The 19,937-nt window shown below is 50.4% G+C and overlaps 1 protein-coding gene across 11 annotated transcripts in view; it reads right to left on the reverse strand.

The window, feature by feature from the left end:
• LOC105183960 (serine/threonine-protein kinase MARK2) overlaps positions 1–19,937 on the reverse strand; it is a 119,072-nt gene that overhangs the window by 64,120 nt on the left and 35,015 nt on the right. For 2 of the 11 annotated variants that reach the window (XM_025305785.1, XM_025305780.1), the window contains exon 2: positions 17,246–18,927. The exons of 8 other annotated variants lie outside the window; for them this stretch is intronic. In XM_025305785.1, coding sequence (XP_025161570.1) covers positions 17,246–17,677 — 432 coding nt within the window. In that variant the 5' untranslated portion in view covers positions 17,678–18,927. Of the gene's footprint in view, positions 1–17,245; positions 19,079–19,937 lie in introns of all 11 variants that reach the window. One more of the 11 variants, XM_025305771.1, reaches the window with a different exon arrangement.

Below are 19,937 nucleotides of genomic sequence, written 5' to 3' on the forward strand. Positions count from 1 at the left end.
GGGTGCGATTAACGCGGGCGTTTCCGCCGGACCGGGCCGATAATTGTGTTTTTACGGACTTTTGCACCTGAATGCATAGTCATGAAGCAACGGCGAAAGTGGCGCGGTATCGGCGCGCACGTGATCAGATTTACGCATTGTTGGTCCTCCGGAAAGCGCCCCGCGGGAGAGAGAGAGAGAGAGAGAGGGGGCGGGGCGAACTTATGGAACTTTATGAATATTGCATGTCGAGACGATGCACACGTTACACGATCGCGTTACGTCGTGACCCCCTTTGCCGCGTGACCGAGCATGGCTTGACCCCTGCACAAGTATGCGGCAAGCCGAGAGAGAGAGAGAGAGGGCTGTCGAGCTCGCGATAATTTCAACAAGTGTTAAACCTGCGCTTTGATATGCGAGCACAACGCATATACGGTTTCCGCTTGCGTGAAATTTTCGAAAATCACGAAATCCACCTGCAAGATGGAATAATGTTTTATGGACATTATGGGTGACGCTCGTCTCAAATAATCACCCAAGATATCTCAGCGAAGAAAAGGGATAAATTAAATTAATTGAAAAAAATGTTCAAAAAGAAATTTTAACAAGATCGGAAAAAGAAGTCACTTGTTTTCAATCGCCGCCTTAAAATCAAGCAAACTCTTGTCTCAAAATATGTTCGAGCAATGCACTTCCGAGATACTAGCGATGTACGAGGGAGGGGGAAGGTTCACTCGGTATATCATCACAAATCGTACGAGGTAGAAATATCGACTTTGTAATTGTAATCGAATTATAATTAAAGATAGAGAAAGACGAAAGGCGGCGAGCTGAAACATCAGCTACGATCCTGCGACTCGAGAGGACATTTCTTCCTGTCGCCAAGCAGGAGGAGCAAGCGTCCATTACGCATCACCGGTCGATTTGTCACGACAAGACAAAAAATAGTCTCCATCGACCGACGGCGACGTCTTTGCGACGCGCGTCATTCTTCGCTGAGACTTCTCAGATTATCCGTCGGCTCTTATAGCCGCGATTATTGGCGGCCGGCTACTTCGAGCGAGGAAATTTCACGCGGAGGTGCGGTCTCGCGCGACCCACGCGGGATGCAACTTTCCCACACATCAGACAAGATTAGCATAGGCGTTCTCAATAACGACGGAGCCTCCGAGAGCGAGAGCGCGTGGCTAAAAGGATCTCTCTCTCTCTCTCTCTCTCTCTTTCTAGAGTTATGTTGCGTGCCGCATTGAGCGAACTCGTTTTTCCGAACGAGCTCGGGGAGTCACGCACGACACATTTGCATGCACATGTTGATGCCAGCCGTACTGAGCACACACACATTCGCACACGAGGCAAAGGTGCGCGAATGAGGTGCATCTTAATTAATTACCCGCGGCATACGTTCCCAACTTGAGCCGTGCTAATGCGCTCTGCGAGGCCAGAGAAACATTCTACGAGAGAGTGTTGTGTTAGAAACAGATGTTGGAAAATATTAGGTTGCGATAAAAAAGTGCAAAGAAGTAACTGAATTTTCTTATATTCGTTACACGCCCTGAAGGTCAAATTCGCTTAACGCTTAAGTTAAGCTGGGAAAGACGAGTGTCATGTTCTCGCTTGTGGCAGAACGACAGATTCGTCGTGTGCTTTACATCCTCTCATTATCTCTCTTGAATTCACGATTGAAAACACGATTTAATAAATGCGTAAGAGTAGAATCGAGAGCTTATTGCAAAGTGACGCGCGAGATGACGCAGCCCTGAACACGAACACTTCATTTTTTCCCCATCACCCTCCCCCAGCCGTCAACCCGAGGATTGCGTTACGGTGAGTCACAGTGTGATTTTTCCCGACGCTGTATTTCGGCGTATATCTATTTCTCCGCAACGACCGCATTTGCATTCGCGCTGCAAGTCCGCGCTTCTCTGCGCGGAGCTAATTACTGCCGCTTCGGGATTCGCTCGCTCGTTCGTTCGAGAGTGGTCCGAGATTGTGGCGCCGCGACCAAGTGTGTCCACGGGAACGCATAATCGTCGTTACCACTCGTGAGCGACACGTTATCATTGCGAAAAACGTAATTTCAGAACAAGCGGAATCATCTAAATTTTGGAGGATTTCACTCTTATACAGGGTGTCCTACTGTAACTTTCGCATTAAAAAATCTCGAAAACTATGAAAGATATTAAAAAAAGCTAAAACACGGTTTCCATGATTTGGAAGGGGAAAGAGAATGGCGTTATCGGTTTTCTATTTGGAGGCCGTTTTCAAGGCCAGTTGAAGGTCAAATTAATTTTTTAAAATAGAAAGCCCAATTTTTTATTATATCTTCTTCTCCCACCAATTAATTTTAACAACTTTTGTCTGAAACATTTTTTTATTTGCCTAATATTTTTTGAAATATTTAAGAAAAACTTGGTAACTTTTTTAACATTTAATTTACATTTACGATATCTCGTTAACTATTTGTCGAAAGAAAAAATAGTATTAGACTTTTTTACTCTATTGACTACCAAGAATATATTACTATAATAATGCTCTAACTTTTGTTAACTTATCGACCTTTGGAAATTTCAAAATTATTAAATTAACAAAAGTTAAATCACTATTAGTAATATATTCACTATTAGTAATATATTCTTGATAATAAATAAAGTAAAAAAGTCTAATACTATTTTTTCTTTCGACGAATAGTTAGCGAAACATCGTAAGTTAAATGTTGAAAAAGTTACCAAGCTTTCCTTAAATATTTCAAAAAAGCCCCAAGAGAGTTCCTCTAAGATTAAGAGGAAAATATTGAAAACACATTATTCTTAAAGCTAGAGGGATTCTTCAAGTTGGTTCTTATTCTTAAAGTTTGAGGGATTATATGTTATATGTATAATGCAAATCTGATTGATTTTAACATAAATTTCCTCTTATATACAGATTATTTAATCTTTTTTTAAAAAGATTATTACTTATTCTTACCGGTTACACTAGTTAATTTGAAAAATTATTATAATGTATAGCGAAAAGTAATATGTATATATATACACTTCTGACTCCAGTTCTGCAATAAGTAGACACGAATGAAATTACCGCGTGGCCATAGTCTTTACGGTTTAATAGTCGTCGCCGCTAATTGTCGTCGCTTTACTAAGCAAACAATTGCACAGTGCGGCAAGCAGCCGCACGGTTGAATGGCGTAATTAACATCGGTATAGAACATTCGCCTAATGAGCGCGACGAAAATTGTTTCCAAATTATCGGCCGAGTGAAGCCGGGCAAGCGTGACGCAGCGTTTTTCAACAATAATTTGACTCGTCAGGACAGGACGAAGAGCAAAGTTGCAGCGCTGATACGCTTTGTAACGAGACGTCGTGCATACGTGTGTGTGCGTGTGTGTGTGTGTGTACAAGAGCGCATGCGCGTCATTAAAAACACAAAGTTGCACGACGCGTCTATCTTTACCTCGCGTGTAGCTCTTTCGGGAACGCCCTCGTTTCGAGATCTCTCGCGATCTCTCTCGCGTTTCCGTTCCGAAACGGACGTAATGGGGCGCGATGGCGCGGCGGAGCAACGTGTTTTCGAAGCAAATGCGAAGCAAATCCGCACACACGAGCTCGCGACACAAATACTCAGCACAGAGCGCCAGACAAACTTCCGCTCGCTCGTCCGTCCAATTATGCGCTTTACAATTTAATCGAACGCGCGACGGCGCGATGCGTCAACCCGATGGCGATGTATCAAACCTTGATGCTGACTTATCAGCTTGTTTTGAGAGGGCTTCCATTCGCGTCAACGAAGACACGCACACGCACACGCGCGCGCACACACACACACACACACACACACACGCACACACGCACACACGTGTTCCTCCTCGCGTCTCTTGGCATTTTTCCGCCGCGCCGCGCGCAGCGCGATTAATTACGGAGGCACGGCGTGACGCCGCATCGAAAATTTCCATTCAGTCGTCTGACAGCCTGGCCGATTAGCGATACGCCGCGCGAGTAGCGTCGTTACGCAAATATCGCCACACGGCTTTGCCAGCATTTACGGCTTCGCGACCGACGCCGTGAGACAGCGCGATGAGACGAGACGAGACGAGACGAGACGAGACGCGACGCGGATGCTGCCGGCAAAACAAAAATTATTTGCAATCTCGCGAAATCGGCCGCTCTCGGTGTGTTGGCACAACAGCCTTATCTCGCGCTCGTTTATCGGAACGACACCGTTTGGCGCCGTGCGTCATTTCGTCGCGCGACAAGTCGCGCCGGTGAATCTTGAGGCAGCATAACGCGGCGAGCCGATAACGCGTGAACGAATATCATCAATGAATCTGCGGTGGAAAAGAATGAGAGAGGGAAGAAACGACCGAATATGAAACGATCCACGTCGCATTTCACGATATATAAGCAAGCTGTATTCCTACAAACCACATTAATTTCGCTTCGGATATACTTCAGGTCGAAATAATCATTACCTCGGGAGGTAATTCAAAGGACAAATGTCGGACTCGATAAATATGAATTATTGCACGAGTCGGTGTGTAAATTCATGCTTAAGATTTATATAAGAATTTACACACGTAAGATCGCGGTACAGCTGTCGAATACGTAACACGCGAATGCGTACGCGATGGCGATCGCGATCAGTTTTCGCCTTTCCGCGCTTTCTAACCGTCCCATGCGATATCAACGCGCAATACATTGCCGCGTATATGGCGGCCGTTTCATTCGCGGGAAGTCAATGGGAAACAATTACGGCAACCATCACCGCGTGTTTCGACCGTTAGTCAGCGAATCAGTCAGTCAGTCAGTCAGTCAGTTGATCGGTCGGTCGGTCGGTCGGTCGGTCGATCAGCCGAATACCGAGGGATTTTGCTGGAATCCATTCCGCGTCGGTGGCTCCTTTCGTTTCGCCGGTATCGACGCGATAAATCTCACCATTCATAGCGGACAGACTCGCCCGTATCGCGCCGGGGAACCCATTCGGGATCGGTTTCAGGGCGAGACTCGCTCCGCCGGCCCGTCGGCGCAGTGACGAGTTTATCGCTCATAAATGCGGCTCGAGATCGTTTTCGCGCGCGTGCGCGTTACGAAGGTCGCTCGCGAGCGAGCGAGCGCGCGGATTTTCATCTATTTTTGGCGGCGAGAGTTCGTTACGCCGATCTACATATAGATCGCACACGTGTGGGCAAATACATCTCGGCACATCGCGATTAACCGATGATGATATTTTATCTCGGCCGTGCGCTCTCGCGGAGAGACGGCGGCGGGGAGGGAGGGTGGGGGTGGTAGACGGGGATAAACGCGATTTCCTCCGCTCGACTCGCCGCCCCGGTATCTTTCCAGCAGACTGGATAATTTCGCTCGACCTTCCTCCGTGACGTCTTATCGCGCGGGTTCTTCTTCCTTCCTCATGATTCCGCGTTGTGCTCCTCGACGAAGATCTCCCGCGCAGCTCCGTTTTTCTGCGTTCCGTGCGAAGTCACGGGGATACGATCAGAGACAAGCGTTTCGTGCGATAGTCTCGTCGCATTACGACGACCAGGAAAGTCGAAATTACTCGCGAACGTGTGCACAGCGCGGAGGTTGTAAAGATTCCGCGGGACGAAAAGCGGCTTTTGCCTTTCGCGACATGTCGAGAAGTCGAGAAAAACTGCGCCCCTCCTAGGCGCTTCAACAACTCGTCGCGGAAGCGCATAAATACGAGTCGGAAAAAACCTCCAGAGACTTTGCTCGATGAAACGGCACGGCCGCGATGCGAACGAGCGAGCGAGTCATGAATTATCGTGGCTCATTCATAAGCTATCTCAACTGCGGAAGTGTTGAGCTCCCTCGCGAGGCGGTCGTGAAAAAATAAATCTAACAGAAAGAGTACCTCCCACCTCTCCTCCTTCCTCTATCGCTGTAACTTCCGATCCCCCGTAATGCATGCCGATGAAAATCCCGCCGAAGGCAGACACAAAAAAGTTCCACCTGAGCTCGCAAAAAGCGAAATATGTCCGCAGAGAGCGAGGCGTGTCGCTGCCGCCTCGCGAACAGCAAAATGACAAACGCAGGAACAAATAAATATGCGGGGATAAGAGCCCAGACGCGAAATTTTTTTGTTCTCCAATCGAGACGGGGAAATTTCAACTGGTTTCAGTCGGTGGTTCTCGTTTCGCAGCGAGACACACACACCTTCGTCCCATGATTCAATATCCTTACGACCTTATTGTCACGCGCGCGACGCTATTTTCTATTATTTCCATAAATATTTCACGCCGTTCCTCCGCCAGTGAAAAACTCAATACGCCCCGACGGTGCATACATATTCAATGCGCCGATAACGTATAGAGGTAATGCCGCTCTTTTTAAGGGGGGAGGGGGGGAGTTATATACGGAGCAGACCGTTTTCAAGGCTATTTTTATGAATTTTTTTTTAACAGAAACGGTAGAATCAATGAACTTGAAATTTTCACAGTGTATTTATCGATGTTCAAAGTATAAAATAAATTTGTTACTATTTATATGGAAAGTATACATAAAACTTGAAACGCCTTTATCTGGAAACACCATTTTCTTAAACCGTTGATACGATTACGCAAAAACTACTGACCCGAATAACTTGAAATTTTTACACAATATACAGTAGACGTGTAATTTTCGCCCTTACCTCGAACACAGTTATGTTTTATTTTATTAATTTTTTAAACATGATTACAAGTTGAAAAAAGTTTCATTTTCGATGCTTTTTTGTTTGTACAGTCGTTACTTTTCCAAACTTGGCTTCACCGCTTTCATTTTCGTACGGGCTATAATGGCATGTTTAAAAAATTTTTCTCAGTTTTTGGTTTCAGAGTAGTGAAAGAGAGAGAGAGAGAGAGAGAGAGAGAGAGAGAGAGAGAGAGGAGAGAGAGAGAGAGAGAGAAAGGCCCGGAATTATGTCGGCAGGAAACATAGAGCTGGCACACGGATGCATTTTTATCTATAATTACAAATTGGATCGGTTCTTGTGAATCAATAAAATTTAATTATAATTTGTATAATTATATATTTATATATTGTATAATAAAAACTTATACTTTGAACATTAATGAATACACCGTGGAAATTTCGAGTCCATTGACCTTACCGTTTCCGTTAAAAAAATTGGTAAAAATAGTCTTGAAAACGGCCTTCCGCGTCTAATTTCTCCCTTAAGCCGCGATTTTTTTACGCGACCACGCGCCATTGAAGCGTCTCGCTCTCTCGCCGCCTCTCTCTCTCTCTCTCTCTCTCTCTCTCTTTGGCCGTCGTGCGCCATTCGACGCGCCCGCGTATTTGCGGAGCGTTTTTCGCATGACAGTTATAACAGGCGGATAATGAATTGTCGTCAAGCCGTCACGACCATAGGAATATTTTGGAATCGTTAAAACGACGCGCGCGATCGTCGTGGCTCTTCTTTCCATGGCAGACGCGGTCTCGAAGCATTTCGCGGAAAAGCGAGATGATTTCGCGCTCGGTGCGCCGTTCGCGTAGAATGAAGCGAGACGAGACACTTCCCGGCTATTTCCCGGCATTTCCGGAGCCGGGCGATTCATCAGCCTTCTCGCGCATCTTTCACGCGACGCAAAGATAAATCGCCGATCGATAAGGGATATTTAAGCGCGATATCGAAGCTCATTAAGCAGGTGAATACGCACAGCCATTAGTCAGCCAGATCGCCGAATTAATTATCGTATTAATTACCGCGTTAAGCAAACTGCATGTACACGCCGCGTTTGTCGCGCGAGTGATTAGCTCCTTCTTTTTCTTCGTCTGTTTTTGTGGCGAGACAGCGAAGTGATTATTAATAATGAATCGTCATTGCTGCAATAAATTCGTTTTGCCCTGTGCAAAGTACTCGACGCTCGCGAAATTTCTACGATCACGACGAGGACGCGACAATTTGCGGTTTGTACGCGACAGGGAGAGAAAGAGAGACGAAAAGGTGGACAGAGAGCGAGCCATCGCACGCGTCAACGCGCCGCGTGCTGCGGTCGCGAAGGTGTATTTCTGGAGTCAAACTTCTACACATACGCCGTGTACAACTCCGCTCGAGTTAAGAGTTTCTTTCACGAGAGAGAGAGAGAGAGAGAGAGAGAGAGAGAGAGAGAGAGATCAAAGCTCAATCTCTCGCGATACGAGGACCCGCTTTTGCGCAACTGCTCGCCGCTGGCCCCGAAATTCGAGCAAACTGCAGTGACGTAACCGTCCTTATCCCGACACTGCTGTCTATCGCAAAGCTGGTCGATGCTCCTTTCGAAATTCACCGGGAGTCCGTCGCGCCGCGATAACAAAAACGTCGCGACGCCGAACTCTTGGCCGATTAATCAGCAGCGTGTTGTGCGCACGCAAATGCGCAAACACGCCGGCCGGCCAGCCGGGTGTGATTTTCCATCGTACGAGGGGAGTACGTACGCGTTCACATATGCGATAAGACAATTACGAGCGAGTTACGTCACAGACGCGGGACCAAACAACCTTGCGATCGAGTGCAAAGGAGGGTTGGGCTCGCGGGAGGACCGAGTCTCGAATTCCGTCCGCGAGTTTCGACGTCGCGAGCGCGACCGCGATCTCGCTCATGAGATCGCACCTGAGAAGAGGTATTTTATTTGCAGAGTGATTTTTCCCACAGTCTCATATTCTAAGCGATGTCTCTTACTTAGGAAAAGGATTCCTCTTCCGACAAAGCGATTAAAGTGAAGCATTCATATAAAAGATGTTATTAGATGTTATTCTGTTTTCCTCTTATTTCAAGAGGATTTCCTCTGATATCAATAAACTTTCCTCTTATATGAAGAAGAATGTTGACTCGAGTGTCGGCTTCTTTTGTTCAGTCATACTCTATTTCCAGACGTGAACGAGAAAATAATCATATGCTGATGGGTCAGGATATTTGGAACGTTTCTTAAAAAAGGTATGTGCGTTGGTGTAACATATCCAACGAGGATAATTTACTCATATTTTATCAAATACAATTTATAATCTATTGCAGAAAGTTGAATAATATATTCTTTCTTTCAACTATATTTCATACAATTGGTTATGATGAACATCTTTGTAATTATAAAGTTCATAACAAAACTGATTGGAAATTGATTTGTTGTGATGATATATATATATATATATGTTACTTTTCGCCATACATTATAATTATTTTTGCAAATTAACTAATATAATCAGTAAGAATAAATTACAGTAAGAATTAATAATAATCCTCTTAAAAAAAGATTAAGTAATCTGTGTATAAGAGGAAATTCACATTAAAATCAATAAGATTTGCATTATACATGCAACATGTAATCCCTCTAACTTTAATAATAAGAATTAATTTTAAGAATCCCTCTAACTTTAAGAATGTGTTTTTAATATTTTCCTCTTAATTTTAGGGGAACCCTCTTGGGGCCATATATAAGAGTAAAATCCTCTAAAATTTGGATGATTCCGCTTGTTCTGAAATTACTTCTTTTTGGGTGTGCAATCTGTCAATAATGTAAAATCAATGCACGTCAACGTGCATACGATCGATAAATGCGAACGCGACGGCCGCCGCTTCGTTTCGCGAATCGATAACCTTCAACAGCCAATAACCTTCAGTGGCTGACACATTATTATTAGAGACCTTGACGAGTGTGATCTAAAAATAATCCGCGCCGTTCAAGTTTGTATACCGTATTTTTGCGAGACTGAAACGGCGGGTTGGCGGATTCTGGCACTGAAGCGTGCGCGGAAAAAAAGACTCGGCTCGTGCGACTGATTCGCCGTTGGTCGAGGACGGGACATGGACGGAGGACTCGGTTGTAGGAACCTGGGACTCCTGTATAGGCCGATCACCGAGTCAGTCAATCGGCCTCGGCTATCTCAGGCGAGTTTATTAAACCGGATGTTCAGACGAACGTCTCTCCTGCTGATAAGAGAAATATCGTTTCTTATCTCCCATCTCTCTCTCTTCTTCACAGACGAACCGGAATTTTTTTCCATATAGAAGAGCCAACGTCCAAGCAAGCATGCTTATCTGAATACTCTCTCATCGTGGAGTTTCAAAATTCTCACTTCACACAGAGCGTGTTGTTCAATCACTGCAGATCGATAATTGAAGTCAGACAATATCGCGCGAAAACCCCGAGAGAGACGCGGAGGATAGCTTCTTCCGCTCTGGCGCTCATCGTGAATCAACGGCAACCTCCTCACACCTATCCGATGGAGTCATTAATCGTCACTGCCCCAACGTCGTCGTGACGTTTCCACTCGACGACGAGCGCGAGCGAGAATATTTTCAATAATTCGTAACATATTCGCACGGTGCGTGCGCGCGCGCGCGCGCGTTGGGGGAGCTTGAATTGTTTGATAAGCAGCGCGGCCTTGATGAAAGTCCCATCCCATGTCCATATGAATCCGGCCCCGACGATGATCCCTCCCTCTCGGCCGCTATCACGGAAGTGAATCGTTTAAAGTGTACTCGAGCCGCCGCGCCGTCGGCGCGACACTTGTACGATGCAACAACGTGCGACGTAACGCGAAGATCCGCCTCGCGCGCGGCCGCCGCTCGCAATTTCCCGCGGCGGGTCGACGATCGCGCGATGGAACGGGAATCGCAACTCGGTGAAAAGCTCGCGTCAACATTCCGCCAGCACGACGCACCGGGGATTAACTCGCACCATTGCGGCAAGACGATCTTTTATTGCACACGCTGCGAGCGCGCCTCGGGAGACCCGAATAACGTCGTCGCCGTCATCATCGTCGATCTTATGATGTGAACGACTCTCCTGCGCGGCCAGAGGAATGCCGTGCAGCATCCTTCGCGTGATAAGCCGCAATCGCCTTCTGTTTATCGCCTTATGAATAAATCCTACAGCTGCGGGATGATATCGCGATGCAAATTTAACGACGCCTCGCGCCGCAAAAAGACGACTTGCAACTCGGTGGCAATTTTACACACACACACATACACACTCTTTCTCTCTCTCCCCCCTCTCTGCCGCCTCCGTCTTTCTTTCGCCGATGGAAGTCGTTCTTATTCATAGACCCGGTGGTGATCCGCGAAGCGGCCGGCCGCCGCGCCGGGGCGAGCGACTCGATCTCGCCGCGGTTTGTTTTCATGCCTAAACGCTGATAAATTAGCGCGGATGCGCGCGCGCGCGCGCGCGCACTCGAGAGTAATGAGTGCTTAAAAATATATCGCGAGTTCTCTCTCCGGACGGAACGAGAGCGCGCTACCTCTCGCGAGTTCTCTCCCGTGCCCGTGTTCGCCCCGGCCGTGGCAGCTCGCGCGCGGATACGCGTCGCGCTATTTATGCGGACGAGAGAAAGATAAAACCTCGTACCTATACATCGTCGCGATACGATTGAATCCCGCGCGCGCTGATTACACCACAGTCCGCCCGCGCAAACACATCTCGCTGTCACGCGCGCCCAATAAACCGACGCGACGCAACGGCTCTCTCTCTCTCTCTCTCTCTCTCTCTCTCGACGCTGCTCGTCGCTGCTCTCGCGTCGAACGAGGTATTCTTCCGTCTGTGATTCCACGCGCTCCGGGAAAACGCAAACATCCGCTCGGCGCCGGAGAGACTCTCATTTTCCCATCTTTTCAGAGGCGAAGCCGCGTTAAATGCGTCACGTCTCCCTCTCTTTCTCTCTTCCTGTGTGTGTTTGTCTCCCTCCCCCCCCCCGCTCTCTCTCTCTCTTTCTCTCTCTCGATACCGTTCGAAGTGAAAGGAAAATACGGTCCGTTTGATAGCGAGGCACTCGGTGGTATTTTCTGCATTCTCAAAATAGCGAGGTCTCGCCGCGTCACGCACAGGAAGTTGGACGCGCGGGTTCAGCCGCGGGATTACAATAGATCGGCCGCGTCAAAGACAATGGCACCGAAAGGCGGGGGGAGGGGGAGGGGGGAGGACAAGGGTGGGTAGTGGCCTTTTGACGAGCAGCGGAACCGTCGCGTGAGACGCTCGACAGGGACATTGATAAAATTGGGAGAGATGCGGTAGCTTCTTTCTTTCGTCGCAAAAAGAAACGACATCGGATCAATTGGAAGCGCGCTTTCCACGTTAGCGCGAGATCAACGGGGCGTACAGGCAAAGTCGTGGCGCGACAGCCAACGGTGTTTCCGAATTACGATAACGCGACGGTTGCGCAGGGACGGTTGATGTTCCTCCTGCGCGCGCAGCGGGATGAATAAAAGTCGCGAACCGTCAACACAAGCGGGAAGCGCGAGACACACCTTGCGAAATTTGTCGCACCGTCGCAATTTGGGAAGGTCGAGAGAGCCGCGAGACAGTGGCACAACACGCTTCTCAAACGTGTCTCACGGATCATTAAACAGACCGAATGTAGCGCGAGTTCCCTGCGTTTCCGCCAGGTAGCAGCACGCGCAAGCGACAGAATTACACGACGGTGCGCGCGCGGCAGCGACGCGGTGTGAAAAGAACGAGAGCACAGGCCGGGAGTGAAAATCTTTTTCAGCGGCGTAATTGGAAGCGGTGATGTCTCGTTAGGGGTTTACCCGTCGTCTGAAAACCGTCGGCTGAAAGGAACACGGCCGCTACTTCCGCCCCCCCCCCCCCACCGCCGCGTGGTCCTTTGAGCGCGCGAGCGCGCACGCGCGCTCATCCGCCGTAACTCGCCGATGTAATGGAATTTGTAAGGCGGCTCTCTCCTTCAGACATTCAGTTATTCGATTAGTTACACCTCGGCCGTAATTGACGAGTGCCGCAGGAGCCGCGCGAATTATGCCGGCGGGACTGCCGACTGCGCGCGCGCGTGAGAATCCAACGGGGACTTGCGCGCGCGTAATTGAATCTCAAAGTCCGCGGCACGGAACGCTCGAGAAAATTCTAGACACTGCACCTGACCTTTTTCCGGGTGACACACACGCTCACGTGGCTCAAGGTTTGCGAAGCGGAGACTCACGCCTGCGAGAAAAAGTTCCGCGGCAGCCGATCCGCAGAAAATCCGAAGCGCGAGTCGAGCACCGAGACGGAGCACGACCGAGGTGATTTTTGAGAAAGATCCGGAAAAGATCGCGAGAAACGCTCGCTCGTGCTTTAGCAGAGAGAGAGAATCCTCGCCGACGACGATTCTGGAAGCACCGAGAGCGCGAGGGTCGAGAACCAAACAGCGATTTGTGATTCCTTACAAAAATCACTCGCACTTACGCTGAATATCTTCGATGCAGCTTCGAAGCTCAGAGGGAGCAGGAAGAAAGGCGGAGGAAAGAGGTAAACATGTTTACCCTCGCCTGCGAAGAAGGAACTGAAGGAAGCAAATCGACCTTTTCGTCGTCGCACCACGTATTCCCCGACCGTTCCCGTGGAAATGGGTCGCGTGTTAATCGCCGGAAAAGTTCCGCCGGCGAGAGTCTCCGAGATCCACGTTTTCGCGAAAATCGCCGCGCGATTTACGCCGCAGTCGAGCGACATTCTGCGAGCGTGAATCACGCGCGCCGCTGGAATCGAACGCACTGTCGTGTGCAGATTTTTCTCGTACCGTCAGGCCGCGTGAAGAAAATCGGAGCCTTGAGTGAGAGGCGCTGATGCGAACAAACGGGGCTCGTCAGTCAGCGAACGAGAGTCCACAGTCTTCGTCTTCGCCTTTTGCCTTCGCCTTCGCGGCAGCGCCAATACGGACTCGCGTGAACGCGCGCACCTGTGCAGGCTGCAAAGGTGCGTCGCCAGCTTGCACGCACACGCAGCAGGCAAGAGCAGAGCGCGGTGCGCTCGCTCGCTCGCTCGCTCGGCGTGCTCGACAGTGAAAGGAAAGCAGCGAAAACGCTGAACATTACGCGATTGACAGACGCGGAATGCGCGCGCGCGCGGTTACTTCTCGCCGGTGGTTTTCCTTCATTCGTCCGCCCGCGACTTATTATGGCTATCGCAATATTGGAAAGTGCTTGGCGCGGCTGAAACGCACACATATAGAATAACAATGCGTCGAGATTTCCGGTGTAGCCGACGCTTCGACGCCGCCCGACTAGCGGCGAGCGCCGCTAAGATTCGTCCTCGGCCGTTGACGACGCCCCCGGCCCGAGGATTGTGAGAATGAGATTTTCATTGAGTGGGAATCTGCTGTAAATTTGCCGACAGAGTAATCTGTCTGGCAAAACGGATCTCTGAGGATCGCGTCGAACGAGCGTTCGCATGTAGCAGAAAAAGATTGTTTCACTTCATAATGGAGATCGATTGGATATCATATATCGTCCATCCGCGAATAGAGTTCGCGGAAAGGACGACTGAGTCTTTATTTTCGGCGTGTCGTCGCTCTGCTGAGTATCCTGAATTAAACGCGAGGTTTAGTCACCATCGATTTGCTTTAATATAATCGCTGTTTATGCTGTATGAAGAAAAAAAACTCGGAAGCCGGAAGTCTGCGAGTTAAATATTCGACGATTAATTAAGCTCGTTCGACGAGCGCTTCTGCGCGAATCAATAATGCAAGGAGCGGTCGGGTTTTTTTTTTTAGTATTCGGTCCTCACTTAGGCGATACTTCACGAGTCACTGCGATGCGGAAAGCAGGAATCTTCGCGTCTCGTTGAGAAATTTTCTTACGTTTTCGTTTTCCTAGAACAAGTCGCTAATTTACCCGGCACACAACGCGATTACTCTTCTTCGGGCTTTCTAATGGCTATCGGTGCGGAAGATTAATTAGCGCTCGGTGTTATGTAACCTGCGATTAGAATCTCTTCGCCAGGATATGCGCCGGATTCTAAGAAACAAATTAGCGACTACGGTGCGCGCAAACGCACGAAATTATCCTTCCTCGAATCGAACTGCTTTCCAAGGAGGCTCGAATGATCTCATTCTCAGGATCGACACGTGCTGTACGTCAAAATTGCATTATATTTAACCCTTTCACCCTGTTAGTGAGAAGTATACTTCCCACCATTTCTTGATTCAATTTTGCGTTGTAAGTCACACAATTTTGAAGAACTAATCGGGGATTTGAGTTTTTTTCCAGACAACTGAGAATAGTTGTTCAACATACTCCAATAGGTTTTTGTACCCAATTACTCATTTGTGATTATTTATAACAAATCAAATTTGAAAAAAAAAAAAAATGCTTTTTTTGGGGAAAAATCGATTCCTCGGAGAGTATTGAATATAGAGGTTTGAAATTTTCACCAAATATTTTTCTGATCTACAAAAACATATATTCTTTTTCAATATTTTTTCGCAGGTTAGATTTTTTTTTATAAATGAATATTTCTACAAAAACGGCCGAAATTTGATTTTTTTGCACTTTTTAGCTCTATTTTCCTATGTTCTTTCATTGCGTATCTCCGTCTTATCCATACCATCAATATTATTTTACTCAAAAGATTCGTAATCAGCGATCCAAAAAACGCAGGACCCCCAAATATTTTAATAATTTTCTCAAGGGAAGTTAATTTAGCGATGAAAGGGTTAACGATAAACTACTGAGCCACGAGGAAAAGACGTCTCTTTCTCCCAACAACACATCGCGCTTCCACATTTCCGATAAAGCGCGGCCGCGATCGACGGGCGGTCGCGGCGAGCAGGCGAATGACAAAAACAGCGAGAGGAAACAAAGCTGTTAAAACTTGCCGCGAGGGAGGGGGGGAGGGGGAGGACGCCAAAGGAGACGGAGAGCAGCCGAGGCTACCGCCGCTGAGTCACTAACAAGACGAACACGCTCTGCGCCAATATTGTTGTTCCACGAGCGAGTTTGCGACGACGATCGAGAAGTCCGTCCGCAACGTCCCGCTCGCGAAGAGCAAGGGGGGAGCCATCGTTTTCTCGCTGGCCGACAGTCCTTTTCCTCGGCCAGCTCCTACCTAATTATCGGAGGCCCGAAGGGCCTCCTATCGGGGCCGCCGATTGCATTCGACACGAGCCTTCCAATCTCCGCGCGCGACTTATTTTGTGCGCGCGCGCACCTGCCGCAAATAAACGAGCGATATCATCGCCACTTTTACCCGACTTCTGCTGCTGCTGCTTCTTCTTCTCGCTTGTGCGTGCTCCCCTCCCCCCTCCCCCTCCCCGTCTCGCCCTCAGCGGCCTATCGTCTTTTTGTTCGCTATTATCCGCCAGACGGCAAACTGGTTTCGACTCTTTCGGCGCGGATCACGCGTATCCCAGTTTCGGTTCTCAAAAGCGAGGCGCTGGGCGCTCCTGAGGAGAAGAGAACATGCATATTCATCGATCTCCGCCGAGTGATTTGGCTTCGGTACGTTGGCAGCGCGGTAACGTGGCAACGATCAATTTTCGTGTTTTCTATGAATTGGAACGCAGTCAGACACACGGTATTCCGTTCGAACAACGTTCGTCGTACACTCCCCCCTCGCGTCTCTACGTTAATCCCGCAGATCGATCCCATTACGTGATTGAGAAAAAAAAAAAAAAACGCATCCAGGTGTGCTCGCGATGGCAATTATTTGGCTTTGTATTTGTTTCGTCGATAACGTCGCCTCGGCCGGACGGATAAACGGGATTCGGGACAAATGTGGGCGATTCGTGGACAATCGATATCCACGGGCAATTTGAAGGATAACACTCTCTCTCTCTCTCTCTCTCTCTCTCTCTTCAGGGGTGCTCGATTTATCATTCGCGCAACTTTTTAATTCGGTTACAACTATTTCTCTTTCTACTCGGAGAGTGGACAAGAGAAGAAATTATCCGCGGGCAAAGGTAAACGCAAAGGTAAAAGTCGACGAACGCCGCGCGCGAGTTTCGCACCTTTGGTGCTGCCAACTCCGCAGTTCCCCCCCCCGTTTTCGTGTTTCTCTCACACGTGGTTGTCTCCACGCATTTCCCTTCCTCTTCACTGCTCGAAAAAGAATTTACCTCACGGCCATCGACGGTTGGCCAATTTCATTCGCCCCACCAGCGTGTGCGCTTTATTCGGAATTCCGCAGAACGCGACTGAAGTATACCTAGTATAGCTTCGCGCACGCCATTGTGTGTCCCCATTGTCCCTCAAGTTCAACGGAACTTGACGGCAGGCTCGACTTGTGCCTTCGCACAATCTCAAAAACTATTCAGGCATAATTCCGAGTCAGCATCCCGCGACAAGTATCTCTCTCATGGTACGTAAACCTTCAAGTAGCTCTCTCGCGCCGCGCCGCGGCTGCCGGCATCGTATCGACCGACAGCCAATTAGGACAGGACTCCCCTCGACGCAGGAGTCACAGTCGTTCCCTAGAGAGAGCCGCAAGCAAGAGCGGCCGCGAGGGCAGCGTATAATAAGCAGCGCTTCGCCGCGCCGCGAAGGAAAACTCTAGTAGTAGTTCTCAGCGGAGTTCCTGGTGCGCGCGATTTCTTACCTGGAGTCTCACGCGCGCCCTGGAGTAGCGTCTGAAGTAGACGTCCGAAGGCGGCGGCAAGGACGGCTGCGGCCTCCTCGCGTCGTTGCAGTTCTTGCTCCTCGCCGTGAGCACGCAGGCGGGCGCGACAACGTGGCCGTTGACAGCGGCGGTCATCGTCGAGGCGTTGGTCGAGCCGCTGTTGCTCGACGGTGTATCTCGGTGGCTCTTGGTGCGCCGCAACAATCGGCGCACCGTGTTCTTCACCGTCGCGGCGATGTGCGTTCCTCCGCCTCCGCCTCCGCCGCCGCCGCCGCCACGATCACCGCCCTCGTGATGCTGATGGTGATGATGATGATGATGATTCGCCGACTTGTAGTCCATCATCCTCTTGACGCGCGCGGAGGGCGCCGGCGCCACCTTGTGGCCGCCGTCCGTCTCCGTCACGTACATCGCGGCGTCCACGTGCGGAGCTATCCTGCCGGATTTGCCGTGCGACCGTTCCGACGAGGACACTTCCCCACCCTCCTCTCGCCGGAGCGCTCTCGACCTTAGCTCGACCGGCAAGTGGAGCGTGTCGTCGCGCTGAGGCTTCGCCGCGAGCCGCGTACGGTGATGTTGATTCTAGGATGCGCGGTACGCGGTTCTTGTCGCCTTGAGCGACAACCGACACCGCAGGTCTCTCGCAGGTGTGCGCGGCGGTGGAATTGGTCTCCTGCGAGAGAAACGACGAGAGTTGTTCGCGTGTGGCGAGTCCGAGGATGTTTCGCTCGCGGCGGTTGTCGCGGATGTCGCGCTCCGCTTCGAGATGGTATTTTCGCTCTTCTCAGACGAGAATCAGGCGTCTCGCCTCTCGTTGCTCTCGTAAGCCGATTCCGACGACGGACGACGTAATATCTCGCGCGTAACACGCTCCTGCGGCCGCGCGACTCGGTTCTTCCTCCCCCGGCCGAGATTCTCACCGCGGCGTGGCGGATTTCGGCCGGCAGGTTTCTCTCGCAAGACCGGGAGCGTCTTACGTGTCTTTGTCACCGCGTCGGGAGAAAGTCTCACCTAGATCCTTCGCTCCTTTCACAACTCTTCGGCGGCGGGTTCCTCCGTGCGAGAGAGATCTCGCGCCGAGTGGCAGGATGTCGGTTGCCAGCGTGGCTCTGGTCGCCCGTCCGGATAATTCGAGGCGCTTCTACGCAGCACTCGGGCTTCCTGCGCAAAGTGCGCAAATATCGGAAACGCAGCCGTCGTCCGACGGGAGAAAGCGGACCCCGTTCGCTCTCAATGCGCGCACCACAGCTTGTCCATCGAGATCACTCGCGGACTCTCGCTTTTCCTCTTCCGCCGATGCTCTTGTCTCTCCCTTCCGCGAGAGAACTCCGGAAGAATCCGGGGGTGAGCGCGATTCTCTGATCGCCTTTCTCCGCGGCCACGGGGTCCTTTCGATTTCGTCCTCGCGCTCCTCGCGCGGTCGCCGAACTCTCTCCTCTTTCTCGCGATAACTCGCCAACTCGTCGCTGGGTGACTTCGCGACGCGACTTGACCCGGCGACGTGGCGAACCGAGACTCGGCTGTGTTGTACCTCGACACTCTGTGTCTCAGCGGTTGGCGTTTGCGAGTCCAACCGCGATTTGATCGTCCAACTGTCCTCCGGCACGCGCGCGCGTACGATGAGCTTCGGCGGTCACTATTGCCGACCTTCGCGCTGCAATCTGCGAGGAAACGATCCCACGTTGAAGGGAGGAGGCCGAGCGCGCTCCGCGCGAGTGTCCAAGTCGCGCGATCAGTTGCCACTCAGTGATGCGGCGGCAATCTCGCGAATGTCGTAATAACGCGGACGACGACAGGGGCTGAGTTGCTTGTCTACGATCGATGACGCGCGGTTATCGCGAGCGACTCGGACTCGAGGCGGCGGCGGCCACCGTGACTGCAACTTTACGCGGCTTCCTTCAATCGCGACGAGCGACGGTGATTAGATTTGCGCGAGACTCTTCCACCGGTGTGGCTTCGACCAGTCGTCGTCACACGGAGACGTACAATGTTGTTCGTATTCGCGGATTCGAGCTTCGCTCGCTCTCGCAGGTGTTGCCGAACTTGCCTGCCTGCCTGCCCCCCTCCCTCTCTCACTACCTGGGCAGGTGGACCGCGTGATTCTTATCGTGATTGCCAAAGCCATTTGAACGACTGTAGCAGCGCAGCGCGAGATTTAATTTTGGAGCTAATTAGGTCGCCAGCCGGCGACGATAGACCAAGCGGCAAATATTTGCGTTGATCTCACCGATGGACGTGGAACGTTCCGAAATGCGCGACTCGTGATACAATGGAACGGGCATGCGTCCCTGCAGGAACGCGAGATCCCGAGAGAGAGAGAGAGAGAGAGAGAGAGAGGATAAATCAAGAGCAACCAGCGTGGGGTTTATTACGCGACGCATGTCCGACGAGGGTCAGGCAGGCTGTCGTTGAGCCGCCGATCTGCGCGAGATCAATTTGCTCGCGCGACGAGAAATTCTTCCACTTCCGACTTGCGGTCGCTCGCGCGGCCGAATCGCGGCCGTGCGTTTCGAGTCGCCGCGCGGTACATCCGCGAGCTATCTTCGAACTATTCGAAGCTGATCAAAGGAGAGATTGAAAAGCGCCGCGATCCTTCGCGCACGCACGCGCACACACAGCTTCGCTGTAGGGAGCCTAATTGCGAGCAGCCGGGCGCACCTGGTGCGCTCGT

The sequence above is a fragment of the Harpegnathos saltator genome, unplaced genomic scaffold, assembly GCF_003227715.2.
Source record: "Harpegnathos saltator strain DR-91 unplaced genomic scaffold, Hsal_v8.6 scaffold121, whole genome shotgun sequence".
NCBI lineage: Eukaryota > Metazoa > Arthropoda > Insecta > Hymenoptera > Formicidae > Harpegnathos > Harpegnathos saltator.